Source organism: Spermophilus citellus, assembly GCF_964194105.1.
Source record: "Spermophilus citellus genome assembly, chromosome: 3".
Classification (NCBI taxonomy): Eukaryota; Metazoa; Chordata; class Mammalia; order Rodentia; family Sciuridae; genus Spermophilus; species Spermophilus citellus.
The window spans coordinates 126,032,837-126,058,436 of record NC_138184.1 but is presented as its reverse complement, the minus strand read 5'-3'; the positions used below and the strand labels follow the sequence as shown (position 1 = coordinate 126,058,436).

General features: G+C 42.3%; 1 protein-coding gene across 8 annotated transcripts in view; it reads right to left on the bottom strand.

Moving 5' to 3' along the window:
• Positions 1 to 1,437: 1,437 nt before the first annotated feature.
• Positions 1,438 to 25,600, bottom strand: part of TNS3 (tensin 3) — a 275,924-nt gene continuing 251,761 nt past the window's right edge. For all 8 annotated transcript variants that reach the window (XM_081287962.1, XM_081287963.1, XM_081287957.1 and 5 more), the window contains 8 exons: positions 24,479 to 24,610; positions 19,734 to 19,829; positions 18,850 to 18,927; positions 17,312 to 17,389; positions 7,410 to 7,578; positions 5,902 to 5,970; positions 5,780 to 5,806; positions 1,438 to 4,353 (listed from right to left, as the gene is read on the bottom strand). In XM_081287962.1, coding sequence (XP_081144088.1) covers positions 4,209 to 4,353; positions 5,780 to 5,806; positions 5,902 to 5,970; positions 7,410 to 7,578; positions 17,312 to 17,389; positions 18,850 to 18,927; positions 19,734 to 19,829; positions 24,479 to 24,610 — 794 coding nt within the window. In that variant the 3' untranslated portion in view covers positions 1,438 to 4,208. The remainder of the gene's footprint in view (positions 4,354 to 5,779; positions 5,807 to 5,901; positions 5,971 to 7,409; positions 7,579 to 17,311; positions 17,390 to 18,849; positions 18,928 to 19,733; positions 19,830 to 24,478; positions 24,611 to 25,600) is intronic.

Below are 25,600 nucleotides of genomic sequence, written 5' to 3'. Positions count from 1 at the left end.
GATGACATTTTTCCCTGTCTATTGCCCCTGTTCATGTGTCACACTATAGCCTCTGGTTTCTCAGAAATTTTAATGTCATTTGTGTGATTCATCCATTTTTCTTGTTAGACCAATTTCTGTGTCATGAAATGTCCCTTTCTAGTACTTGCCCAGACCCCTGCTCTGGTTAATGTGATTCCCAAGGCCATTGGGCATCTCATCCTACATCCTCAGAGGCCACACAAACCTCTAGGATGGGGCACAGAAGCCATGACCAAGGTGCAGATCTGACATTCCCTAGCAGGAGGATTCATAGTAAGCATTATGCAACAGAATGATGATGAGGCTTGGGTCCAGGTACCCATCACATAACAGGTGGTCAGAGATGAACCCATCACTCCCCCTGCATGTGGCAGTGCCCTGTCCTGCTGAGGCCTCATAGCCGCTGGGTCTGACAGTCCCCTGTGTGGACTTAAGGGTCTTGTGTGTTGCCCTATGAGTCTGGCCTTTGTGATGAATATTGACTGTTTTTAGAAATCACATTTTGGAGATTGCCAAATCCATGCCCTACCCACCTCATGCCTTGCAAGGATGCTGCTCCAGATCTAGGCAGTTACTGGCTTTAGGGACCCATCAGGAGCCTCCTGTTGGGCAAAATTTAACCTGCCACTGTTTTCTGTCCCTTCTGCTCTGAGTACTGGGACCGTTTCAAGCCTACCTTCCTGATCCAAATGCAGTGACAATGAAATGATCTCCTGTGTCTCATCACAATGAAGAGTCAAATTCTTCTGAGCTAAAAATGAAAATAGGAAATATGGAGCTGGAGAGAGTGGCAGCCAATTGAAATCATTATCTGTCCATGACCAAACTGAGCCCAACACATCTGCTACTCGGCAGAGCTGCGTCCTGTCCCTTGACGCAGAGGGAAAGGGTAGCCAGAGAGGGCAGAGAGCTAGCAGGACTGATAATGATCCTCTCTCCCCAGAAAGGGAGGAGCCTCCATAGGACTGGAGAGGGGAGAACCCTGCAGGAAGTCTTGAGGTCTGGGCTGTATCTACCTCTTTCAACTTTCAGTATTCACTAAGTAGGCACTGTCAGGGGACTGTCCACTCCAAGGCATACTCCTGCAACACACACAAGTGTGTGTGAGGAACTTATAGCAACATCAGCACATATCAGTACCTATCATCAACACTGCATGTTGTAATTAATTTCTTTGATCTTTAAAAATAATATTTGAAGGTATTTGGGCAGTGATCTCAAAATATATTCTTGAAAATAAAACATAAGTGCACTTATAATTAAATCCTTCAATCCACAAAAACACAGGCACACACATGCCGAGATAGACCCCCCCCACACATATATCATATATACACACACTCATGTACGTACGCATGCACACACATACACACAATATACACTGTGGGGCACACAAAATGCCTGTCTCACAAAGGCTTACCAAGTTCATAATTTTTATTATACTCTGAATAGAGATGATATTTAAAGAGCAGAGAAAATGACTATACAAAGGATTTATAGAACATTTTTACATACTGGATATATATTTTTTACAATATCAGAAAAGTAAAAATACGAGCTAACAGGTAAGGCGGATAGGAGACGTTACAAGGTCTTTGACACTGAGGATAAATGCAGTGTGACTTTTAACACGGTTATAGCTTAACACTGGAGGAATACAATACCATGTTTAATGAGTAGGTTAAAGATCCTGGTTATCCTAAGTATTGGGCATCGGTATTGTGAACCCACTGCACTTACTCCCAAGACCGTATGCCTGTGCCCAACTGGAGCCCCAGGAACAAAATGACTGGAGAATACTCCTTGTCTAGTGTTTCTGGGTGCACGGTACAGCCTGTGAGAATGGGGACTCGTTTCATTGTTAAACACATATGAGAAAGAAAGAAACCTGTTGCACCATCTCATAGGAGACTGGAAACTGGCTTTGTGTGGTTCCTCCAAGGGAGCTCTTTGCTTGAAGCAAATTCCTTGATGCCCTTGAGCACATTTATCTTGAGTGAAAAGCACACCTGGTCAGTCAATTCAAAAAGAAAATGTGCACGGTTTCTTAAATGTGCTCCAGGAGGACCTTCGCAGGAGGCCCCAGTATCTTTGTAATTCACCCACAAGTTATGCTTCTGAATAGTGCACAATGTCCTGCTCTGATTTCTGATGGCCCTCTGTCCTTTTTGGTCACACCCGGGGATAAACCACCATAGGATACAGAACTTCTTTAGGATAGCACAAACCTTAGCTCCCCAGATTCCTGCAGTGGATGCAAAGCCGAAACATTGGAACTCTCCACTGAAGACACTGGAGCCTCCAGGTAACATTGGCACATCATCTCTAATAGCCACATTAGTGTGCATCTGGAAAGGAGGTCTCTGAAGACCAAGGCAAACATTTGGCACAGAAAAGAGGCACTTGTGTGTGGTGCATCGATAGGAGCTAAAAGTGGAGGGGTCTACTTGTGCTCTCTCTCTCTCTCTCTCTCTCTCTCTCTCACACACACACACACACATACACATACACACACACACACACACACACACACAATGATGCCCATCATGATTCAGGTGGTTCCAACTCTGCGTGTAGCTACATCATCCTCTACCCATTGCTTTAAAACAGAGAATCCACCATTCACATTTCCAAACCCCAGTTTAACAACTGTAACCTGTGGTACTGTGTGGACTACCAGCTAAGACTGAACTTTTAAAAGCAAAAGAAAGGGAATTTCAGAATGTGACACAATGCAAACGACTGGAGTGTCCGCAGGACACACCGGATTCTGAGGAAGGCAGATGGAGGCTCTGTCTCCAAGTGGCCTAGCTCCATCTTTTGCTTTGGGGAAGTGCCAGGGCCATCGGCATTCTCCAAACCTCTGGCCGCTGACTGCCCTGGAATATACATCTAAGCATGGAATGTCACAACTGATTAGGTGGCTAAGAGGATGCAGCTAAGTGGCATCCAAAACAGCCTCTAGGCACTAGCATTCATGCTTTCCCTCCTTTCTGTCCCCACATGCCATGGCACATAGGAATCCACCAAGAATCCAAAGGTGCTGCCAGGAGCAGTATCCTAAGAGTTGACAACAGTGAAGTCCAGGCCTGAAGGTGACCTCCTACCAAGCCCACAAAGGGAATGTTGAGACTGACCCCAATGTTTCCTACCCCCCACCCCACCCCCACCCTGGACTTTCCCCATCAAAAAGGAGCTCATCCTCCATCAGAAGACACATCCCCTAGGAAGCACAGGTGAAGGCTGCATGAGGCAAAACAACCTTTTGGCAGTACCACATGTGGGGGACTTCAGGGCATCACCCTAAGTCCACAGCTCACCTTCTACTTCAGGGGCCAGGGGCCTGTGGTGTGTGTCTTACAGGAGGATGAGTCTCCTAAAAGTCACAGCTTGGCCGGCTGCAGCATTTGACACTGGTACAGTATAGCAATGGCAAACTGTTATATAAATAATTTGGCATAAGTAAAATATAAATTACATAGAAATGGCATTTTCGTTTCTGTTTTCTCATTTCTCCCTTCAGGGTCCTCCCCGGCCTGCTCGCCATATGTAAGCGAGAGTGTAGAGTCGTCACCACAATACGGGTGGGGTCTGACATCCCCTGCTTCTCCACAATGCCAAAAGGTCCTCACCACCCTCATCCTCACAGCCCGCACCTCCTTCGCCTCCTTCACCACGTCCCCGCCGTGTTCTGGAAGGGTCTGACCTCCGCAAACCTTCGTCAAACATTCATCCCCTCCTGGGTTTTGTCAACATCTCTGTGGTGGGAAGACCACGGTGAGGGAGACCACTGGCCTTGGGCATTCATGGGCAGGGGTGCTTCTGCAGATGGCGGGGTGCTGTGATCACTCAGCTTCCTGCCAAGCGAGCTGGGTGTTTCTCATTCTCACAGATGCTGGTGTGCTGGGAACCTTCTGGACCCTCAGTAGGCACGCCCTGTGCCCAGTTCTTTCCACCCAAAAAGCACCCGGTTACAGAGATGTGTAGGACGAGAAGTTACTCTCAGGGGAGGCCAATGCATGGTGACGTTGTTTGTTCTTGTTTGGTAAAGTTGGCAGATCTCTTTCCCCTCCTGGGCCTAAAATGCCACAATTATCAGTTTGGTACAAATTGGGGGTCCCACCTAACCCCATTGCTGTCTTGAAGGTTGTGAGAGGCGTCCAGTGGGTCTGGATTAGGAGGGACTCTCAGATCTTCTTTGGGGAGCCAATCATGACCTTTGACACAAAGTTGACGATGGCACTGGCGGGTTGCTCAGGGTCGTGCTCGGCAAACAGGTGGCATACATTGTCTGTGGCACTGCCTTGCTTCCGGGCCACAAAGCCAAAGACTCTGCAAAAGGAAAGTCCAAGTGAGAGCAGCCCTCTGGCCTCCTGCAGAGGACAAGCAAGCGGATAAGCCTCTACTTTTTCTGGCTACTAGTGGCAACGTATGGAAAAGCTACCATATGTTTAGCACTGGCCAGGTGCCTGTCCACACACTTTCACCTGTAAAACTTATGGACCTGCAGGTAAAATGAAGGAGTTCTGCTCTAAAGGGAGGAACTGGAGTTGACCAAAGGGGAGTGACAGCCCCTTGCCCTAAATCAAAGATGAGGCTCAACTTATTCCACAGTGACTTCCCTATTCAAGGCTGGAATCCTCCAGGCAATGTCCAAGCAGATTCCTGAGCTTCAATTGAACATGCGGGACTGGAGACCCCAAGAGGAGGAGCAGGGCCTCAGGGACTCCTGAGATGATGCCAGCTGCCCCCAGGCCTTTCCCTGACTTGGACTCCCCCACCCCCGCCCTGGCTCAGGTCAGAGGGGAAATATTCCAAGAACTCTTCTCAGGCCTCGAAAGCCCGCAAGCCCGGGTTGCAAACTCTGCCCAGTTCGGGAAGCTGTTTAAAAAGAACACACATCTAATTATTTTTCTAAGAATTGAAGCCATTATCTTAATAGGCTTTTAGGAGTCCTAAACTTAACACAATAACAACCATTCTCCAAATCTAAATCTCTGGCAAAGATCTTTCTTGGAAAAATGAAGGACTTTTTTGTTTCCACTTAGCAGTTTCCATACCGCAGAAGGGACTGGCCAAGGACACTCAAGTAACCCCAATGGAGTCGAAAATTCCAAGCAGATGAAAACCCCATGCTAACCTGCCAGTCCCAGGGCAGAGTTTGCCCAGAATGCACTCCCTCTAGGGGGTTGGAAAAGGCCCAAATCACTGATCAGCTCCCTAGACTAATGAGGAACCTGAAATAGGAATCTTAGGAAAGGAGGACCATGATCAGACAATTGTGGTCATTCAATTTAGACTACACAGAGGAAGCCAACCTGGGAGTTGCTGTTACATCTCTGAGTGGGAGGTTAGGATGTGGTCCTAGCTTGGAATAAGCCCCTGCCCAACAATAGGGAGATGAAGACTCCTCCCTTGCCTTTGGTATGCTGAGCATTAAGCTCTGCCTTCTAGCTCAGAGGACCTCAGCTCTACTCTGCAACACTCCTGCCCTCAAATGGCTGAAGAGCCTGAGCAATGCATATGGCTGCATATATCCCAGGACAGTCAGCCAGGGGCACAGGGCAGTGAACAGCACCCAGCCTTTACTCCATAAGGACCACACTTTTCCTTTCTTCCTGTTTCTTTTCTTTTTAAAGCAAATGATCCCATTGACATGACTGTGTTATTTTCTCATAAGGAATCCTCTTTGGAAAGTGGAACAGAATTCAACAACTACAAAAACAGAAAAGAATGGAAGAAAATGCTGGCAACTTACTTGGAAGAAGGGCCATCTTTGATCCACCTTATGAATTAAAGAGAAAAGAATTGCATTAATTTTTAAAATTAAATGGTGAAATGAAGTACACATCTTGCTTAATAAAAATGCAAATAGCTTACTTCCTGTCTTGTGGGTCCAAGGCACAGAAAATCACTGTGTTCACGGGGTAATGCCTCCGGAAGAAGAGCCTGTGGACATGAGGGAGAGAGAGAACCGATCCCATTACTGGGGTTTAGGGTGATGGGTGTTGTGCTGGGTAGACTTTCCCATTTGCCCATATGTGAACATCACAGAGAGGTAAACCTATTGATGGACTTGTCATTTGGAAAGAGGAATGAAGTGTATGCACATTAGCAATCAACAGAGGATAATAAATTGAGCAGAATGATTCTCAGAAGTAGCCAACAGCAGTACCATATAAGGTGACACTGTCAGCTGATGGAAATGGGGATCTAATCAAGGAGTCTTAAGGAACTAGAGGGGTGTGAGATAGACACAGGAAATCACCTTGGGTCTCACCAGCCTCTTCTGATTGTGGGCAGACCATAACTATCTCAAAGCATTGGTCTCCTCATTGGTAAAGAGGGAAGGCATGGTGAGAGCAGTCCATATCCTCTCAAGATGGTGCCCAATATGGTAAGAGATCTTAGAGCACTGGCTCATCTCTCAAGGGCTGAGTCCTGCAGGGTACTTGCCCAGTGCTATTTTTTATTTGAGTGGCTCAATTCTGAGGTAGGTTCTTTGATATAGGAAGAAATTTTTCCATCTTCAATTTCCCAAGAAGTTTGGGCAGCTGAAGAAATCATCCAGCTTGAGGGACAGGTCCTGGAGCAGGCACTTCAGGGGGTGGGGGCCTGCTAGGACAGCATCATAGGCAAAGGGCTTGAGCTCTACACGGTGTCCTGTGGGTACATGTGTCTGTTGAAAGGGGTCCTGCCATCTCGTTGTGTTCTTAGTTGATAACCTGCCTTCCTACTCAGTCATACAATGCTGATTTCTTAACTAACACCTTGTTGACTGTATCTGAAATATTGTTGATCCTGAGGTCAAAGGCTCCTTGGGTAAGAGATCTCAAGGAGGGTCAGTGGGAGGACCAGCCTGTGACTACTCCCTGCTGGTCCTGGAGAAGTAAACATGTGCTCCTGTGTTAACTAGCAACAATAACAAACCTGGACCAGAGTCCTTTCAACTCCACCAAAGCAAACAATATGTATCAAGATCATACTCTCATCTGAAACCAGATGACCACCAGAATCAGGGGATTCTGATCATAGCCTTAGAGTTTCTTTAAAGCAATGTAGTAAAAAATTGTTGTATTTGCAAATGTTTCATAGATAATATTCATAGCACCAAATATCTTTCTTCTTTAATTTTACTGATTCCTAAGTATGCAACTTTTCAGGACAGGTGCTAATGATTTATGTGAGACTTACTTAATGACCTATTTAATGACAAGCAATAGCCTAGGGAGAGGATGGATTACCAATAACCTCAAAAACACTAGGTTTTATCTGGATGACCATTCACACCAGAAAAGAGCAAAAGGGGAGGTGGGGGAGGTTACATTCCCAGCTGGGATCAGCAGCCCTATCCCTAGACATTCCCACTCTCCCCTAGCTGTACTCACTTCCTCTGATTGTCCGTCAGGGTGATGCCCTGGGCAGACACTTTGAAGTGCACTACCGTGGACACTGGGGGTGGCTCCTGAACCAGGGTCATGCTCAGGGCCTTCTGGACTGCCTGATGGCCAGTGAGGGACTCCATCTCCACGGAGTTCAAGTACCACACGTTGCAGGCTGCAAGACACCAAAGGCACGCAGGTTAGCGGTGACTATAGGGTGATATAGGGTGATCTACTTACACACTGGTGGTTGCTGACATGTAGAGGTTGAATTTATGAACAACTTGCACATGTGATCTGTGCTGGGTCCATTTAAAAGCAAATGTCTTTTACTCCAATTCTGAAGGAGTAGACAGTGAACCACCCAAAGACGCACTTGCCTCAGTGCCAACATGGAGAATGAACAAGTTACCAGAGCACAGCCCGGCTTTGCCACCCTCAGTCGGAGGGAGGAATGCTCCATTCACCCTGTTGCAGATTTAAACTTGGTGTCTGGGGGGCCTTGAAGTACCTTCTCTGGCCTCAGTGGGGATTTGGATAGCAGATTGGACATCAAAGCCCAGCACAGTCGGAGAAAAGGAAGCCCAGAGGTCCTCCAGGTAACATAGTAAGGGAATCCAAATAACTGTTCTGCCCCAGAGTGTTGAAAGGGTATTCAAAAGGGGCTGCTGAGAGAATGGATGATTTGCCATGAGCTTAGAGTACAGCTTCACCTGTGTCCCAACATTCTACACTGCTAGGGAAGGGCTTGGGGTCTTCTCTGTGGCCATCTCCCCTCAGGCGAAGAGAAATGACTAGATATAAATACGCCTTTGACAACTCTGGCACTCCCTGTTGGCTTGTATCCCTGTGGCTGGAGCAAAAGCTAACAAGGGACTTTGGAATGTGGATGAAATCAGAGCCAAAGGGGCAATGTTCAGGCTTTGTCTGAAGCTCTCTTACCTCAGGAAAAACCAGGGACTCCTGTGGCCAAAGATGATTGGCCTGTTAAGTTATCATCATCATGAAGAGGGGGGTGCTAAAGAATTGACGTCTGCTTCCTCAGCTTTCTCTTGCTTTCCCTTCTGCATATGCCCAATTTCACTTCTGCCTTCCACCATGAGTTGAAATAGCACGAGGCACTCACCAGAGGTTCAGGAAATGCTGCCTCCATGATCTTAGACTTTCAGCCTCCAGAACAATGAGCCAAACTAAATCTCTTTCCTTTGTAAACTACCCATTCCTGAATATTTTCTGTTATTACAATAGAAAACGGATGGAGATAGAGCAGAACTGCCCTGGCTCATCTTCCTCCTTGTTGTATGCTAGCTTCTGATTGGGGAACAGGGGTGAGTAAGTTCCAGTTCAAAGGCCACCACAGAATTTCATTATACAGAAAAATAAAATGCTTCTCCCTGATCCAAACCAATGCATCGGCTGACATGAACAGTCAGCATTCAGTTGAGCTGCTGCCTCTTGGCCAGGTATTCAGTGAGCAGCTCTGCCCTCTTTCTGCCTTGGAATGAATGAGCAGGGGCCATGCCTGTTGGCAGGTGCACTGATACACAGGACCACAAGGGAGCCAGGGAGAGTGGCAGTCACTGAAGATGCCCTGGGAGTCAAAGCACAGGCCACATGTCAGCTGCTCACCTGTCCCTTCTCTCTAAGGCACCAGCCATAATTCATAGTTCATTTGTAAAATTTTAGACACACAGAGAATTTGGAAACCTCTACTTCAATGAGCACACACAGTTACCACGACAGGGAAGGAAAACAGGGACTGGGATTTACATCAACAAGCTAATCTGAAAAACGAAGCCCCTTCCTTTATCCAAGAGTGGTGAGAGTTTGAAGTGGGTCCAGAAAGAAGCCTCACAGACCCTTGAAAGGCCCTGTCTTGAGGAAGGCAGCAGATACCAGAGGACCACCCTCAACCCCAGGAAGCAAACTGTCTCAAAGACTGAGACAAGTGACTCTCATTGCTTTTAAACAAGACTAGGGCTGGGGGTGTAGCTCAGTGGTAGGGGGCTTGGCCGACATGCTTGAAGCCCTATGTTTATTCCTAGCATCTCAAACAAAACAAAAACAATAGGACTTCCTGAATTTATACTTAATATGGGGGTTTGTCTGGGATATTAATTTTCTTCTATAAAAAGTTAACTTTGCTTTTACCCTTATGAAAAAGTAATCACCCCTGTAATTATTGAAATGGCACTGTCCCAATAGCAAAATTTTAAAAAGATGTTTCAATTGTTTTCACTCTTTTGAGCTCAACCTAACACCTAATGTTAACAGGAACCCGCACACAGCCCTAAGAGGAAGAGTCTATCCTTATCTCCAATTCACAGATAAGGAAACTGAGGAACAGAGACAGTAAGAAGCAAGGGCAGTCTCCCAGGCCCTATGAGCAGGTCACTGTGATCGTGCTGTGACACAATCTTCATGGCGGACCCCAGTGTTTACTGAGAACCTGTTAGGTACCAGGCATTGGATAAGGACCTGCACTAAGAAATTTCATATAATACTCCTGAGGATTACTGGGCATTTACGCTGTGAGGCCCCTGGTGGTGCAGAATTCTAGGATCAGGCCCCAGGATAATCCTTGTCTTTATCATGATGACAGATGCATTCTTTCGGGAGGCCATTGTCACGTCTGTACAGAGATGCTGAGAGGCAGGTAGAAATCGGTCATTCCCCTGTCTGGCTGAGTTCAGCTCAAAGATTTCCATGGCAAACAGTGCTCTTTTCCATGATTTCCACCCCATCCAGCTGGCCAGCACTGCCACTTGTTGCAATGGATTAAAAATCTATGTCTCTAAAAATTTCACATTTTGAATGCTAACTCTCAAGATGATTTGGGGAAGTAGGACCTTTGGGGGGGGGGTGATTAGGTCATGAGGGTACAGCTCATGAAAGAGACCTCAGAGAGTTTTCTGGTTCTCTTTCCACCATCTGAGGCCACTTCGGTAAGCCAGGAAAAGCATTCACCAGCACCCACATGCTGGCCATCTGATCCTGGATATCCACATTCTAGAACCATGAGAAACACATTTCCACTGTGTATAAGCCACCCAGTCTGTGGTACTTTGATAAAGCAGCCTGAGCTGACCAGTACACTCATCTTACAGTATCTAGGCAAGAAGACATTCTAGGGGAACTACAAGCCTTAGTGGTTTGCCTCAGTCCTCTTGAGAAAGACAGCACATTGGCAAAAGTCCTTAAAATTATAATTGCCTCTGCTTTGTGCTTACAAAGTTCTGATGAATCAGGTGCATTTGTGAAGTGCTGGTGCAGCCTGGACACAGGCTATATTTCACAGCTCATTTGTAAAATATGAGACATATAGAGAATTTGGAAACCTCTACTTCATACTAAAAAAAGATGACAATTTGACAATATTATCAGGAGAATCCACAAAGCGACAAGGAACCTAGAGGTCCTACTTCTGAAAAGATTCAGAAAGGAAATATCCATTACCCACATGAAACAATTAACCTATAGAGGAAGAGGTTTGTGCCACACATTCATTGCAGAGAGAGAAACTGTAAACAGATTACATACAAAAATAAGAGGAGGTTTAAATTAGTCCCCTCAATGAAATACTAAGCAACCAGCAAATGGTAATCATGAAAATTATATAGCAACTTGGAAAAACGGTTAGCAGGTAATTGGAAAAACAGAATAAAGACTATCTTTACTATGATTAGAAAAATAAAATGAAAAGCATATGTGCTATGAACAGAAGCTGGAAAGAAGCCTGGGAAACTGAAAACAGATTTTTAGGAGAGTGAATATTCTACCTTTAATTGTTATCATGCTGATCATGCAGTATAAAAGAGAAAAGAAAGGGAGAAAGCAAGAGAAAGAATTTTAAATCTAACTATTATGAAAATTCCAGAGTTGGCACAACCAGAATTAAGTTCACATGGAACCATGGGCTACCACTACTGAGATCTGTGCTCTCCTGTAGGCACCACAGAGAGCTTTTGAGTAGGTGTGGTCCAACTGACTGGAGTCTAGTGGGAATGTGGCATTTGGGGAATATGGCTTCTGAAGGGAGGAAGGAGCCACGTAGTCATTCCTCAAAGCAGAGAAAGAAACATTGCCACTTTTCAATGTTCATTTAGGGAGGCAGTTCTACTTAGGACATGCCAGGGTGCCAATACCAGCTTCCCCAAAGCCCTGACTCTCTCCAGCAGAAAACAGATGGCTTGCAGGGTCAGAGCTGTGCTCCTCCTACCATGCTTACCCAGAACCATCCAAGTCCACTTGACAAGGACTCTTGGTGAGGGGGGTCAAGATTTGGCATGACTGTGCCTCATTGCGTTTCAAGATATGTTAAATAGGAAAGTGTCCTTCAGACCCACAGCAGGGAGCTATGCAAATTGCTAGATTATTCTGGGAAAGCAACTTTATAACATGGAAAAACATCTCAGGTCCACAAATTATAACCCCATCGTATCATTTCTGGGAATTTCTCTTAAGGCAACAATCCAGAATTCAGAAAAGGAAAAAAAAAAAAAGAAAGAAAGAATTAAAGTCTTCTTGGTGTTATTTATAATACTGAAAAATTAGTCTAAATGGACAACCATAAAGAGTTGAATTACATGATGGACCATTACATAGCCATTAAAAAATGAGTCCAGCACTATGTTTGTAAAAACCATGAGTAAGTTCATTATGCAAAGAGTTGGAAGGAATATAAAAGAATCGTACACGTGGCACAATCCCAAGTAGGAGGGGAGGTAACATGAACAAATTTGGTTAGCGTTAAGAATGGTCTCTGGTTGGGAGAATACTAACCACATCGATTTTCCCAATGTTCAGCAGCTGTATGGGGTCACAGGTCTATGAGAAATTCACGTTACCCTTCATTTCTGTATATCCCTCTTTTTAACTTCAAGAACACACAGAACACATAGGACTTTTACAAAGAAATTATACTTACACAATGCTAAGTTAAAAAACATAACCACAATATTTACAGGAAATCTATCAGAAGTCTGGTAAAAAGCGCCTTTCTTTTCAGGATTATCCTAGATTCCTCTCCTCAACAAGAAACAATTAAGAGTTGAGGCTTAAAACACAATCAGACATTGTTTTGAGATTGGAACAAAGTCATGATGGCCTTGTATCAAATAAAAAGGGATTAAACTGAATGGGACTAAAAGTTTATTCCCATTATTGTGACTCTGCCAATATGTTTGAGTCTTGGTTTGCTCAATCAATGAAGAACTCAGACATGAGAGTCTTAAAGGACTTTTTAGGTCCAGGAGACAGGATCCTGAGTGAATTGAATGACAAATGAAATTCAGAAGCAAAACCCACTTGCAGTGATCAGAGATTGAAATAGTTCCACAATCTTTTTTTTTTTTTTGTACCAGGAATTGAACCCAGGGGTGCTTAACCACTGAACCACTTCCATAGCCCTTTTTGAGACAAGGTCTTGCTGAATTACTCAGAGCCTTGCTAAATTGCTGAGGCTGGCTTTGAACTTGTGATATTCCTGCCTCAACCTCTGAAGCCACTAGGATTATAGGCCTGAGACACCAACCACTGGCCTGGTTCCACAATCTGGATACAATGGCTGTTTTGGACTTTTTCTAAACAACCACAGCTACTCCTCCAGGCAAAGATGGAACCTCCCAGAGGTTCAATGTGCAATCTTGATTCTTTGTCACAGCAGCTGCATGGAAATTCAGAGCTATCCAAGTGCTAGAGAAATCAGAGATTTTTAAAGGGACTCAAAGCAGTCATTAATTTAAGCCTCATATATAATGCTTAATTCAGATTATTAGGTCAGACAAGAAAATTCCAAATGAAGTCTTATCTCTAAGAATACCCACTCTTTAAATAAAATAATAAGATCAAAGTTATTGGTATGTATTACATGTTATTTAAAAAAAATGAGAAAGTATATTTAAAAAGGGTATGAGAGAAAGTTTTGATCTCTAAAAATAAGGGTTACTATAGTAATTTATTATTATTAGTTAACTGACCCATCCAGATAACAAGGAACTCAAGGAGAAACCTGAAATGCTGTTCGTGATGAGAAAGTATTAAACAAAAAGAGCTGAATGCAGAGATAAAGGTGCTTTGGTGCTAACTATGTGGGACCAAAAGACCAGAGCTGTGTCCCTCAAGATACAGAGGAGCTTGGAGACAGAAGCAAAATGCCCAGGCTGACTCCACTTCTCAGGAGCTCAGGCCACTACTTTAGGTGCTCTGTCAGTGACATGGGATGAGAATGCCCCAGCCACCCAGGCCCTGTGAGGGAGGCACTTATCTAGCTGGGCCAGAGCAAATGCTCTGGGACTGTTGCCATGATCTTTCTTCGATATTTTCCTTGATGTATGAATTGTAGTAATTACATATTTTTAAATTTGTAAATACATTTTAAAAAGATGGATCTGAATGAACAAATCAATCAGAATGGATCTGATTCCATAGGCTTATCTTCTTGGTGAGGTGTGTGGGTGAACCTGTACTGGGGAGGCCGTCAGCAAATTCCCATATCATGGTCACCAGAGATATGAGACTGTGCTCGCACTCTAATAGAAGGAGGTTATAAGCCTTGGAGGGCTCCAGGAATGACCTAAAACAAACTTGGGGGCTCTGAGCTCCTTTCCAGTGCCTTCCACAGCCTCCCAGCTGAGCCATGCTACAAGGGGTATCCACTCTCACAAAGGAGAGGATCAGGCTGGTGGCCTAGGAAAGGATATTCCTCTTAGGACAGAAGAATAACTTCCAAGGCATTTCTCAACTTCTATTCATTTGTTCTTTGCAATCCCTGTGTGGGCACAGATTACTGTTACCACTTAACAGATATAAACCTCAGTTCTACACAGCTAAGTGATTTATCAGAGATCAATACTTGAGCTCAGGAAATAGCACAGTTAACACTCTTCATTTTGGAAATTCAAGTTCTAGTACACTTACTAGCTCCTATCACATTTGTTTAAGTCACAGATAAGTTATCCTTTAAGGAGACAGTATGAACTTACCTTTTAAGGACACTAAGAACATTCCACTTAAAACCAAAGTAATTTTACTTTGGCTGGGCAATATGCACAGTAATATAAAATTTTCTAGGAAAAAACTAGATAGAATAATACAGCATGTACAGAGAAAAGAACAAGAAAAACACCCACATATTTCTTCATTATGGAGTTATAACAGCTATAAATTATTATATAGGAATGTGTCACAAAATTGAAATATTTCTAGTCCAAACTTTCACCAGAATCACAGATTTCTTCTCCAACATTTCTGACAGTAAAATGGAAGACAGTATGAAACACTTCCAATGGGGAGCAAGCAGTTTTGAAGTGAGCAAGACCCAACGTCTTCTCTAGCTGTGTTCATCCTTCACTTCTGTGGAATTATGATTGCCAAATGTTGTCTGGTCTGTTCACAACCCTTTTAATCTAGAACCAATAGAACTGTACCTAACGCTGCAAAAGTGGCCTGCCCTGGTATTAATAAGCAATTACGACAAGGTGGCTGGATACTAGGATAATATACAACAGTTGATTCGTTTCTAACACCAGTGATAAGCAAGGAGAATGTAAAATTGAAAACCCAATATCACTTATATGAACACCCTCAGAATTACTTTTTTAGAAATTTAACAAACCATACATAAGATCTATATGAGAAAAACTACAAAACTCTGATGAAAGATATCAAAGAACTAAATAATGGAGATATGATGTAACTTTAAGCATAGGCATTCACAACACTGTCAATATGCCAGTTCTTCCCAATTTTGTGTAGATACAATGCAATCCTAACCAAAATCCCAAGCAAGTTATTTTGTGAATATTAACAAACTGGTTCTAAAGATTGTATGGAAAGGCAAAAGATCCAGAATAACAAACACAATATTGATGGAAAGTTGGAGGACTGATACTACCTAACTTCAAGACTTCTAATGAAACTGTAGTAATCAAGATAGTAGGGTATTGTAGGAAAAAAGACAAAAATCAATGAAACAAAATATAGAGCCCTGAAATAGATCCATATAAAGATAGTCAACTAATCTTTGACAAAGAGCAGAGACAACACAGTGGAAAAGATAGTCTTTTCAACAAATAATGTGAGAACAATTGAATATCCAATTCCAAACCCCACTCCCTCCAAAAAACTATACCTAGATGTAGACTTTCTTATACTATTCACAAAAATTAACTGAAAATAGATCAGAGACCCAAATAAAAAATATAAAATTATAAAAGTCCTAGAAAATAACAGAAAAAAATCTAGATGAACTTGATTAACTTGGGTTTGATAATGACATTTTAGACATGACACTAAAAACTAAATTTTATTAAGATTAAAACTTTTTTTTCTCTGCAGGAGATGCTGTCTAAAGAATTAAAAATAAAAGCCACAGATTGAGAGAAAATATGTGGACAACACAAATCTGATTAAGGATTGTTATCTAAAACATACAATGAACTCAAAATTCAATAATAAGAAAAAAATCCAATTAAAAAATGAACCAAACGAAAATTAAGAGATACTGCACCAAAGAAAATATGCAGATTACAAAAAAGCAAGTGAAAAAATGCTCTATAACATCTGGGAAATATAGGTTTAAATGAGATATCAATATACATCTATTAGAATAACCATGATCCTGAACACTGACACCAGTCAAGGTTGGTGAGGACGTGGAATGAGAACTCTCATTCATTGCTGGTGTGAATACAAAATGGTCCAGCCATGCTGAAAGACAGTTTTGCCGTTTCTTGCAAAATTGAACACATTCTTGTCATATGATCCAGCAATCATACTCCTTGGTATTTACTCAAAGAAGATGGAAACTTATATCTACATAAAACCCCGAATGTAGATGATTATTAAAGATTTATTCATAATTGGCAAAACTTGGAAGCAACCCAGATATTCTTCAGTAGGTAAACAGAGACATAAACTATGGTACATCCAGACAACAAAACATTACTCCATGCTAAAAATAAATAAGCTATCAAACCATGAAAAAATATGGAAGAAACTTAAATGCATATTACTAAGTGAAAGAAGCCAATTTGAAAAGGCTACATACTATATGATTCCAATTATAAGACATTCTGGAAGAGGCGAAACCATGGAGACAGGATAATAATCAGTGGTTGCTGGGGATAAGAGGGAAGAAAGGGATAAAGAGGTAGAGCAGAGTGGAATTTTAGGGAGGTGATAATATGTATGTATGTAATCTGTACATATGATGGATACATGCCATACCCATGTTCCCAAATCCATATAAGGCAGAACACCAAGAAGGAACACTAATGTAAACTGTAGTTTAGTTACTAATGTATTGATATTCATCCATTTTAACAACTGCACTACTCTGGTGGGGAGGCTGGTAACGTGGGAGGACGTGCATCTGCATGAGAGAGTTCTGTACTCTCCATGCAATTTTGCTGTGAATCTGTAACTGCTCTAAAAAGTAAAATTATTAATAAAAATGCTTTAACAAAGTGGACTGGCTGTGGAGTGCTGGCTCTGGGTGGTGTCTCCCACTAGACACATGGAAGCCTGGGTCCAACTGTTGACTCACATAGAGTAATTGTTGAGTCACATCTCTGGAACATTTTTATATTTGCAGCTGGCAAAGCAGGTTACCCACATCCTGTCTTACTACATTTTCCCTTAAACTAAAATACAGGACTTGACATTTATTCTACTGAATTTGGTCTTGTTTAGAGTCAGAACAATATTTCTAGCCTATGATGCCTGGCCCTGTCTCTGACAGCCGTTCCCCACCCAGCTCTGTGCAACGATCTATAAAAGGAAACTTCCCTCACAGCCCACACAGAAGGAAACCTGAATAATGAGAGGGAAAGGGAAGTTCTGCAACTAAACTCCTTTTCCGCCCAACAACCAGACGACACATGGAAATTGAAGCTGCATTCACTAACCTGCTCCCTGCTTCAACAGCTCAGCAGCTGAGTTGGCTGCTGTCTGGGGAGAATTTTCCGCTATTTCCTCCAATGGATCTGCAGGAAAGGGTGAGAAAACATAGAAATGAGTGCTGCTCCCCCAACAAAGAGCCCTCAGGACCAAGTCAGACAATTTGGTGACAGAATTCCCAGACGGTGACACGCAATGATCTCCCAGAGCCAGAGCTGAGAGTTTCTGTTGAGGACCATGATCCAGCCCACAGAAGCAATATCACATTCCAAACAAAGTTAGGGAAGACATGGCCCAACAAAATTTGCTTCTAATCTCTGAAACAATTTATATGAAAAATTAAATTTTAAAAGCTAAGTCACATCTTTATGTGAAAGTTTATGAGACTGCTTAAGAAAGCTGGGAAATACAATCAAATCAACCTGCTACTCTGTGGGTGTTATTTTTCAAAAAATTTTTATTATGGATATTTTCAAATATCCATAATAATGTTTGATGATAAAGGTGATGAATGTTTCATTCATCACCTGGATTCAACAATATCAACATTTTGCCCATTCTTTTTTTTTTGGTAGCAGAGATTGAATTCAGGGGCACCCAACCACAGAGCCACACCCCCAGCCTTATTTTGTATTTTATTTAGAGACAGGGTCTCACTGAGTTGCTTAGCTCCTTGCAGTTGCTAAGGCTAGCTTTGAACTCGTCTCCCCAAGTTGCTGGGATTCCAGGCATGCACTACCAAGCCCAGCCACATTTTGCTCATTCTGTAGCATCTTTAAAATTAAATGTAAATGGCCTTGAAGGTCCCTTCGTCTGAGGTTTTTGTTTTTTTTGTTTTTGTTTTAGCTTCAGTCTTTACTGCATGGAAATCTTTAATGGAATCCATGATGTACAGATATCTGTGTGTTTCCAGCTGCAGTGGGGCCTCCTCTTTTCTCCCTGATTTGAATCCTTAGTTCTTCTACTGGATTTACACACAGAACCCATGTCAGAAAAAGAAGTGTAATTGAACATTAAAAGAGAATAAAATCAGGGCATTTGCAGGTAAATGGATGGAGCTGGAGAATATAATGCTAAGTGAGGTAAGCCAATCCCTAAAAGCCAAAGGCCGAATGGTTTCTCTGATATGTAGATGCTGATTCATAATGAGGGTTGCAGGGGAGCACGGGAGAAATGGAGGAACTTTATATAGGGCAAAGTGGAGGGAGCAGGAGGGAAAGGGAATGTGGATAGGAAAGATGGTAGAAAGAGATGGACACCATTACCCTAAGTACATGAAGACATGAATGGAGTGACTCTACTTTGTGTACAACCAGTGACTTGAAAAGTTGTGCACTATATATGTACTATGAATTGAAATGCATTCTGCTGTCATGTATAACAAATTAAAATAAATACATTTAAAATAAAAAAAAAATAAAAATTAAAGAAAAAAGTAGTCTAATTTTTCTCAATGGATCTCCTCAGATCCCTGGAAGTGGTGTGCCTTGACCATTTCAGTTGAACCTACTCAGAGCCAGTCCAGTAGTGAAGCCCCAATCCATACCTCTCTCTGGAATGAGCAACTTGCAGGGCAAGGCCAAAGGCGTGATGGAATGCTGACACACCAAAGCAGTCAGACTCCCTGTGGAGAGGACAGAAGAAGCAAACCATGGTTAACAACCTCTCAGCCCATTGTGTGCTCAGCCACCCTACCAGATGAAATGAAATTGCTGCAAAGTCTGAGCCTTGAGGTCTTCACAACTAACACATTCTATTATATTGGGAAACTTCAAAGAAGCAAAAAGTTCAACAAGTCAGCCAAGAGATAAGTAAAGGGAATTGCAGTGGATCCTAGAACAGACACGTCATTGCCAAAGCATAAATAATACATCATACAGTAGGCTGGATCTGAAATGAGATCAAGATAAATGCAACTTGTACCACATACATCATCCCTACACAGTGCCTCTAAAAGGGCCAGGATAATGTCAAGGCCTTAATTCTTCTCTGTGCCTCCTACAGCTGGCTCCTGCAGGCTGTCCAGCAATACTGTGAGGTTGCAGAGGCCTATTAAGATGTAGGTAAGAAAGGATGCTCTGCCGAAACCCTATGTGCCTCTTAGTGCTCCTGGGATGGGATCACACTCGGTTCAACCCATCAGGATTTATCTTTGTGCAGAACAGGACTATACCTTGTTGACATCTGTAACTTCTAGTATTAGCCCAGTGTTTTTTGTTTACTTGCTTTTGGCAAAGTGTTTAAGAATGCATTGTACATTCAGATTATCTTAAAGACAGTATTTCAGATCAGAGGATTCTCAGAAACTGGGGAGTGAAATATGAATGAACCACCACAAAAACCGCTGTCTGAAATCTCAGGTTAGCCAGCAGAGGAGAATCCAGGCCCCCAGTATACAGGACATAGAGAGCAATCTCTCAAGTGACTCACCAAAATATGGTTCATTGGAACATCCTTTCAACCGCACTCCCTTTGGGGTACACTCGATCAAAAAATGCCGAACAAGTTCATTGGACAAATCTCCACCTGTGGTAAGAAATTTTGAAAATGAATCGACTCAAGTGGTACATGCATCCCAATGTTTATAGCAGCACAATTCACAATAGCCAAGTTATGGAAGCAGCTAGGTGGCTATCACAGACAAATGGATAAAGAACATGTGGTCTACATATACAATGGAGTTTAACTCAGCCATAAAGAAGAATGACATTACATCATTTGCTGGTAAATGGGATAGAAACAAAGAACATGATGGTAAGTGAATAAGCCAGATTCAAAATCAAGGGTTGAATGTTTTCTCTCATATATGGAAGCTAGAGAGCAGTAAGGAATTAAAACAGGGAATTGCTAAATGTGGTGGTGCATGCTTGTAATCCCAGTGACTCAGGAGGCTTAGGCAGGAGGATTGCAAAGCCAGCTTCAGCAACTTAGCCAGGTCCTAAGCAACTTAGTGAGATCCTATCTCAAAATAAAAATGAAAAGAACTGGGCTCAGTAGTTAAGCACCCCTGAGTTCAACCACCTAAATAAATGAATAAATAAAATGGTGAATCTCATGAAAATAGAAAGGAGAACAGTAGAATAGAAGAAGTGAAGAGAATGGGAGGGAAAAAGGATAGGAAAGGGGAGAAACTGCAGAATGAAATAGACCAAATTTTGTTATGTACATGTACATATGAACATATCACAATAAATTCTATTTTTATGTACAACTGTAATCCACCAATTTAAAAAGCAATAAATAAATGAAAGGAAGGCAGGTAGAGAAAGGGGGTCAGGGGAAGAGAGGTAGGGAGACAAAGGAGAAGTACTAACGAATGAAATGGGGCAAATTTTATTATATGCATCTATGAATATGTCAAAATAAATCCCACTATATGTATAGCCATAATGTACTCATAAAAACAAAAACTGAAGAATTTTTTAAAATGGGAGCATGGTAAGATTTGAAAGAGAGAAATTTGAGACACAAATGCAAGGAACCGTACCTGAGAAGGCCCCTTCTAAACAGAATTCTAGCTACTGCACTGGGGATTCACCAAGAATCACTTTAAGAATGGTAGCTGGGTGGTGAGATGAGCCAGGTGGATGAAGAGACCTCCACAGTGACAATATAGTGAGCAGAGGGACTTTGGGAGGCCCCTCAAACACACTCCAAGAATTCCCAGCTACCCCCACCCTCCCCCCCAAAAAAATCAGAATTCTCAAACACTAGTGAATCTGAGCATTTCTGATGATGAGGGATACTTGACCTGTAGTAGGCTCCTAAATGACGTCTACTAAGTGACAAATATTAATTACAGTGTCAGCATTTTGCACAGGCAGTAAAGCTTTATAGTAAAGGAAATGATGAGATTTCATGAAAAGCTGCATTGAATAAAATGAGGAAAAAGGACATGCCGCCATTGATCTGTGGGAGGAGAGTGCCTCATGACTCTGGACTGCCATGGATTCGAGGTGGGTCTGGATGCCACTTGTGGGAATCAGCCCAGTGGAAATCCTCCTGGCCAGGCACTCTGCACAGCAGGGCCCTGAATGGCTGCAGCTGTCCCATCTCAGGGTGGTCAGAGGTGGTGGTGACTCACTGTGGCTCTTTACGAGTCTGGTAAACCCTTCTCTAAAATCTGCCCCTGGCCTGTGAAACGCAAATGTCAAATCCAGGGTCTGAGTGAAAATACAGCAGCCAGATAAAATTTCAGTGACAAATTCTGGTGTTCCTGATGTCTGCTATTCTCATATTCTCTATTTTATTGCCTACATTTTCAGACTGAGTCCAGAGTCTGCCTGAGACCGGACGCATGCCTGGAGGTCAGAAAAGTTATATACCACCATCTGTATTTCCAGAAACGATAATGTAAATATAGATTTGCTTTAAAATGTTCAATAGAAACCAAGGAGCCAGGCAGAATCCCAGAGCTGCTGTCCACTAGTGCCTGTTCCACCATATTGTCCTCCCCTCTACCCACTCACAAGATGTTCTTAACCTGAGACTTATTCCTACTATAATCATCACCCACCAAATTTCCAAATATGGCCTGGCAATACTCAACCAGCAGGGCTAATCCACCTCTTCAGCTACAAAAATTTGCATTTCCACTCAATAGTAGCATTGTTTGAACTTCTTATGCTGGAATTCTGGATGCTCTATGATTTGATTTTCCAAGGCTTACCTGTTCTCCCCATCCTGTGCAGGTCACCTCCTTGACTTCAAGATCCTATGAGTACCTACAGTTTCATGTCTATGTTCTGACTGAGCCCCATGTGCCCTCCAACCTGATTCCCCCCCCTTTCATTCACATGCCACTTCCTTTGCCAAGAGGAATTTGTCTTGGCTTTCTGGAAACATCTCTACCATGCCAGAGGTTGGCCCTTCCACAACCAAATCTTCATGTCTTTAAGGTGTAACTCCAAGGCCATTTTCTCCAGGTATCTTTAAGCACATGTTTTATCCAAGGATCTGGATAAATATTCTCAGGTATAGTCATAGAACATGAGGGACCCAGACAACTGTCTCATTTTCCTTAAACACAAGGAGTTACAACATCTGTGCTTATTCTGATTTCCCACTTCTGCTATAGTTTGGATCTGGAACATTCCCCAAAGGTCCATGTATTAAAGGCTTGTTCCCCAGATTGGGAGGTGCTGGAGCCAAAAGGTAGTTAGATCATGGATACTGCCCTTGCAGGGGACAGTGAGGGCCTGGTTCCTTCCTTTTTTTTTTTTTTTTTAAATTCATGTCCCAACCATCAAGTGGACTAAAACCTCTGGAACCATAAGTCAAAATAAATCTTCCCTCTTTGTAAGTCAGTTATCTCTATGATTTGGTTACAGAAAAGGAATAACACACTTCCTAATGACTTGATGATGTTCCCCTAGTTCACAAATCCCAGGGAGGATAAAATAATCTATTTCCTTTCCTTGGAGTTGGTGACAGGGTAGTAAAGAAAGATGAATACAGATAGGAATAAAAAAGATAGGATGAGTAAAAGAAAACAAAGAATAAACCAATAACCAATAATCCACCAATAACGGAATGAACAGATTATAATATATTCATAAGAGGGAAAAGATACAGTGAAAGAGAACAACAGTTGTAAGCTATCTTTAAAATATGACAAGGGAATCTTATGCTGAATCAAAACAAGAACAAAAGAATTGATACTGTATTATCACTTTATAATAAAAATAGGCAAACCTATAATGTTTAGAAATTCTTATTTTGGCAGTTAATGTAAACATATTTTAACATTACATTTTACTTAGTAGTTTTCTGTCTGCAGTGGTATTGATATAGTAATTAGAATAGTATTAGTGTGTATGAGGTATAGAGCCAGAGAGTGAGTGTACTCATACTGTTAGTAGCTAAGGCTCTCCATGTGGAGGGCCATACAAAGGTAGAATGGAGGAGGTGAAAAACAGCTTTGTGAGACTGTACTTGAATCAGCAGCATCTGGATGAGCTCATGAAGCCTCAAAAGAGCATGCTCCTCAGCTCCATTCACTGGAAAGAGGCAATGATACACTGATCTTGAAGAGGATTATATCATGATCAGATCCTGGTTCCTAGGTACTATACCCAAGTACACAGTATCAGGGATGCAGAGAAATGGCTAAGGCAGGGGAAGTCCAAAGCAAACCAGAAATATGATTACTATTTCAGAAGCTGGGACTGCTCCCAGACATGGCAAAAGGTCACAGAGGCAGCCTGAAAGGCATCATGGAGTCAAGTCTGGGATCACAGAATTCCTAAAAACAGTGGGGGTGCTGGATTCTAACAGAGGAGAAAGAGGGATGCAGGGAGCTTCCTAGCAGGTTCTTGCTCTTGGGCTGTGGTTAAATGCATATTTACTTTAGAATCATGTTTGACTATACATGTAGACATTACAAACCTCTCTAGGTTGGTTGTATTTCAAGACAAAAAGCAGGGGAAAAAAAAAGGACATCAATGAAAAGCAAACAAGTAGAATGTTACCTTATCCTTAAACATAACTCAGATCCTACTGTGGCCTTGCAGAATGTGCTGGAACAACAGCAGTAAAAAGGCATAGTCCTTTCCTTAAGAAGGGATAATCAAAAGACCTTAGACAGGTACTAGTATAACTATTAATCTAAATTAAATTAATCTAAAAATATTCTACCAGGTATAGATATAAGACACTGCATCAGGCTGGAGTTGTGGCTCAGTGGAATAGCGGTTGCCTAGCATAGGTGAAGCCTGAGGTTTGATTCCTACTACCACACGCACACAAAAAGAAGAGACCATATAATATGCTACTTTTAATATAAGAAAAGTAAGGAAAACACAAATTTGCCTGCATTTGGATATACAAATCAGTAAGAAGACACACAAGACTGTATTACCAAGGGTTCCCCAAGGGAGGAGAGGGATGGTGAGGTGGACAGGGTTGAAATGGAAACCAGGTGCCTTAGTAGATACCTTGTTCTATTTTTCTGATTTCTAAATAGTGGAATGGATTACCTATTCAAACATTAGAAAATGGAACATAAAAATAATGTTCTTTCTCGAACAAGGTAAGTACTTAGGAAAATGTACCTGAAAAAATATATACTAAACCTGTGAGTACTGCTGGTCATCTACCACCTTTATTTGCATCAAAAGGAACCAACAGACATTCTGCATCGATTAGTTGAAGAAATCAACTCCAGGGGAACTCACCTTTCTTGTTCATCTGCAAGACTGAAGGAGGTGGAGTGGCAACCTTCATGGCCAAGCCATAGGCCCCTCGAAAGGAGTGACTGTCCCGAACGATGAATGATCCTGGCTCTTTGTCCTTCAACATGGTAATGGCTAGAGGAAGAAGAGGAGAAAGGCATGAACAACTGAAGATTGGACAAATGCTGATGCTCACTCATGACCTTGGGGATGGCCTCTAATATGTTTGAATACAGTTTTTTTTTTTTTTTTTTGCTCCAAAACTCACTTTGAAGAAGAATGCTCTCTCAGGAAGTGGGTTAATTCTCAGATACTGGAGCATATAACTCATACTAATGTCAGACAGTTTCTTATAATAATAACTTTTGACAAATTCCACCCCACAGAGGCTGCTTGCTTTGATTTTTTTCTTCTGCATCTCCCTGAAATGTCATTGTCACTTTCTTAGAAAAGGTACATCCCACAGATAATGGAAGAAAATATACTTCAGAGTTGAGTTGGAAAAATCACCATCTAGTGTACATATTAGCTGCTTTGAGATGAGGTTCACCCAAAACTTTTTTTTTTTTTTTTTTTTTTTTTTTTTTGCTGTATTGGTGATTGAATCCAAGGGTACTCTATCACTATGCTATATCCCCAACCCTTTCAATGTTTATTTTGAGAGAGGGCCCGGTAACTTAGCCAATTTGGACTCAACCTATGATCCTCTAGCCTTAGCCTCCGGAGTCACTGAGATTACAGGTATGCACCACTGTGTTCAGCCCAACCAAAGATTCTTCTTTTTTTTTTTTTTTTCCTGGTACCAGGGGCACTGGATCGATTATAAGTTGTTAGAGTCAGGATCTAAGTGCCTTGCTGTTGCTGAGGCTGGCTTTGAACTTGCAATCCTCCTACCTTAGCCTCCCCAGCCGCTGGGATTACAGGCATGCTCCAGCACGCCCAGCCCAGAGCTTCTTAAACGTGTGCCAAAGGTCAGGCAAATGATAATGCTCTAGTTTCAATGCTGAATGTCCTCCAGAGTTCCCTGTGGTGAAGGCTTGGTCCTCAGGATGGTGCTACTGAGAAGTGACAGGAACTCTGGGAGGTGGAGTCCAGTAGGAGGTCATTGAGGGCATGTCCACAAAG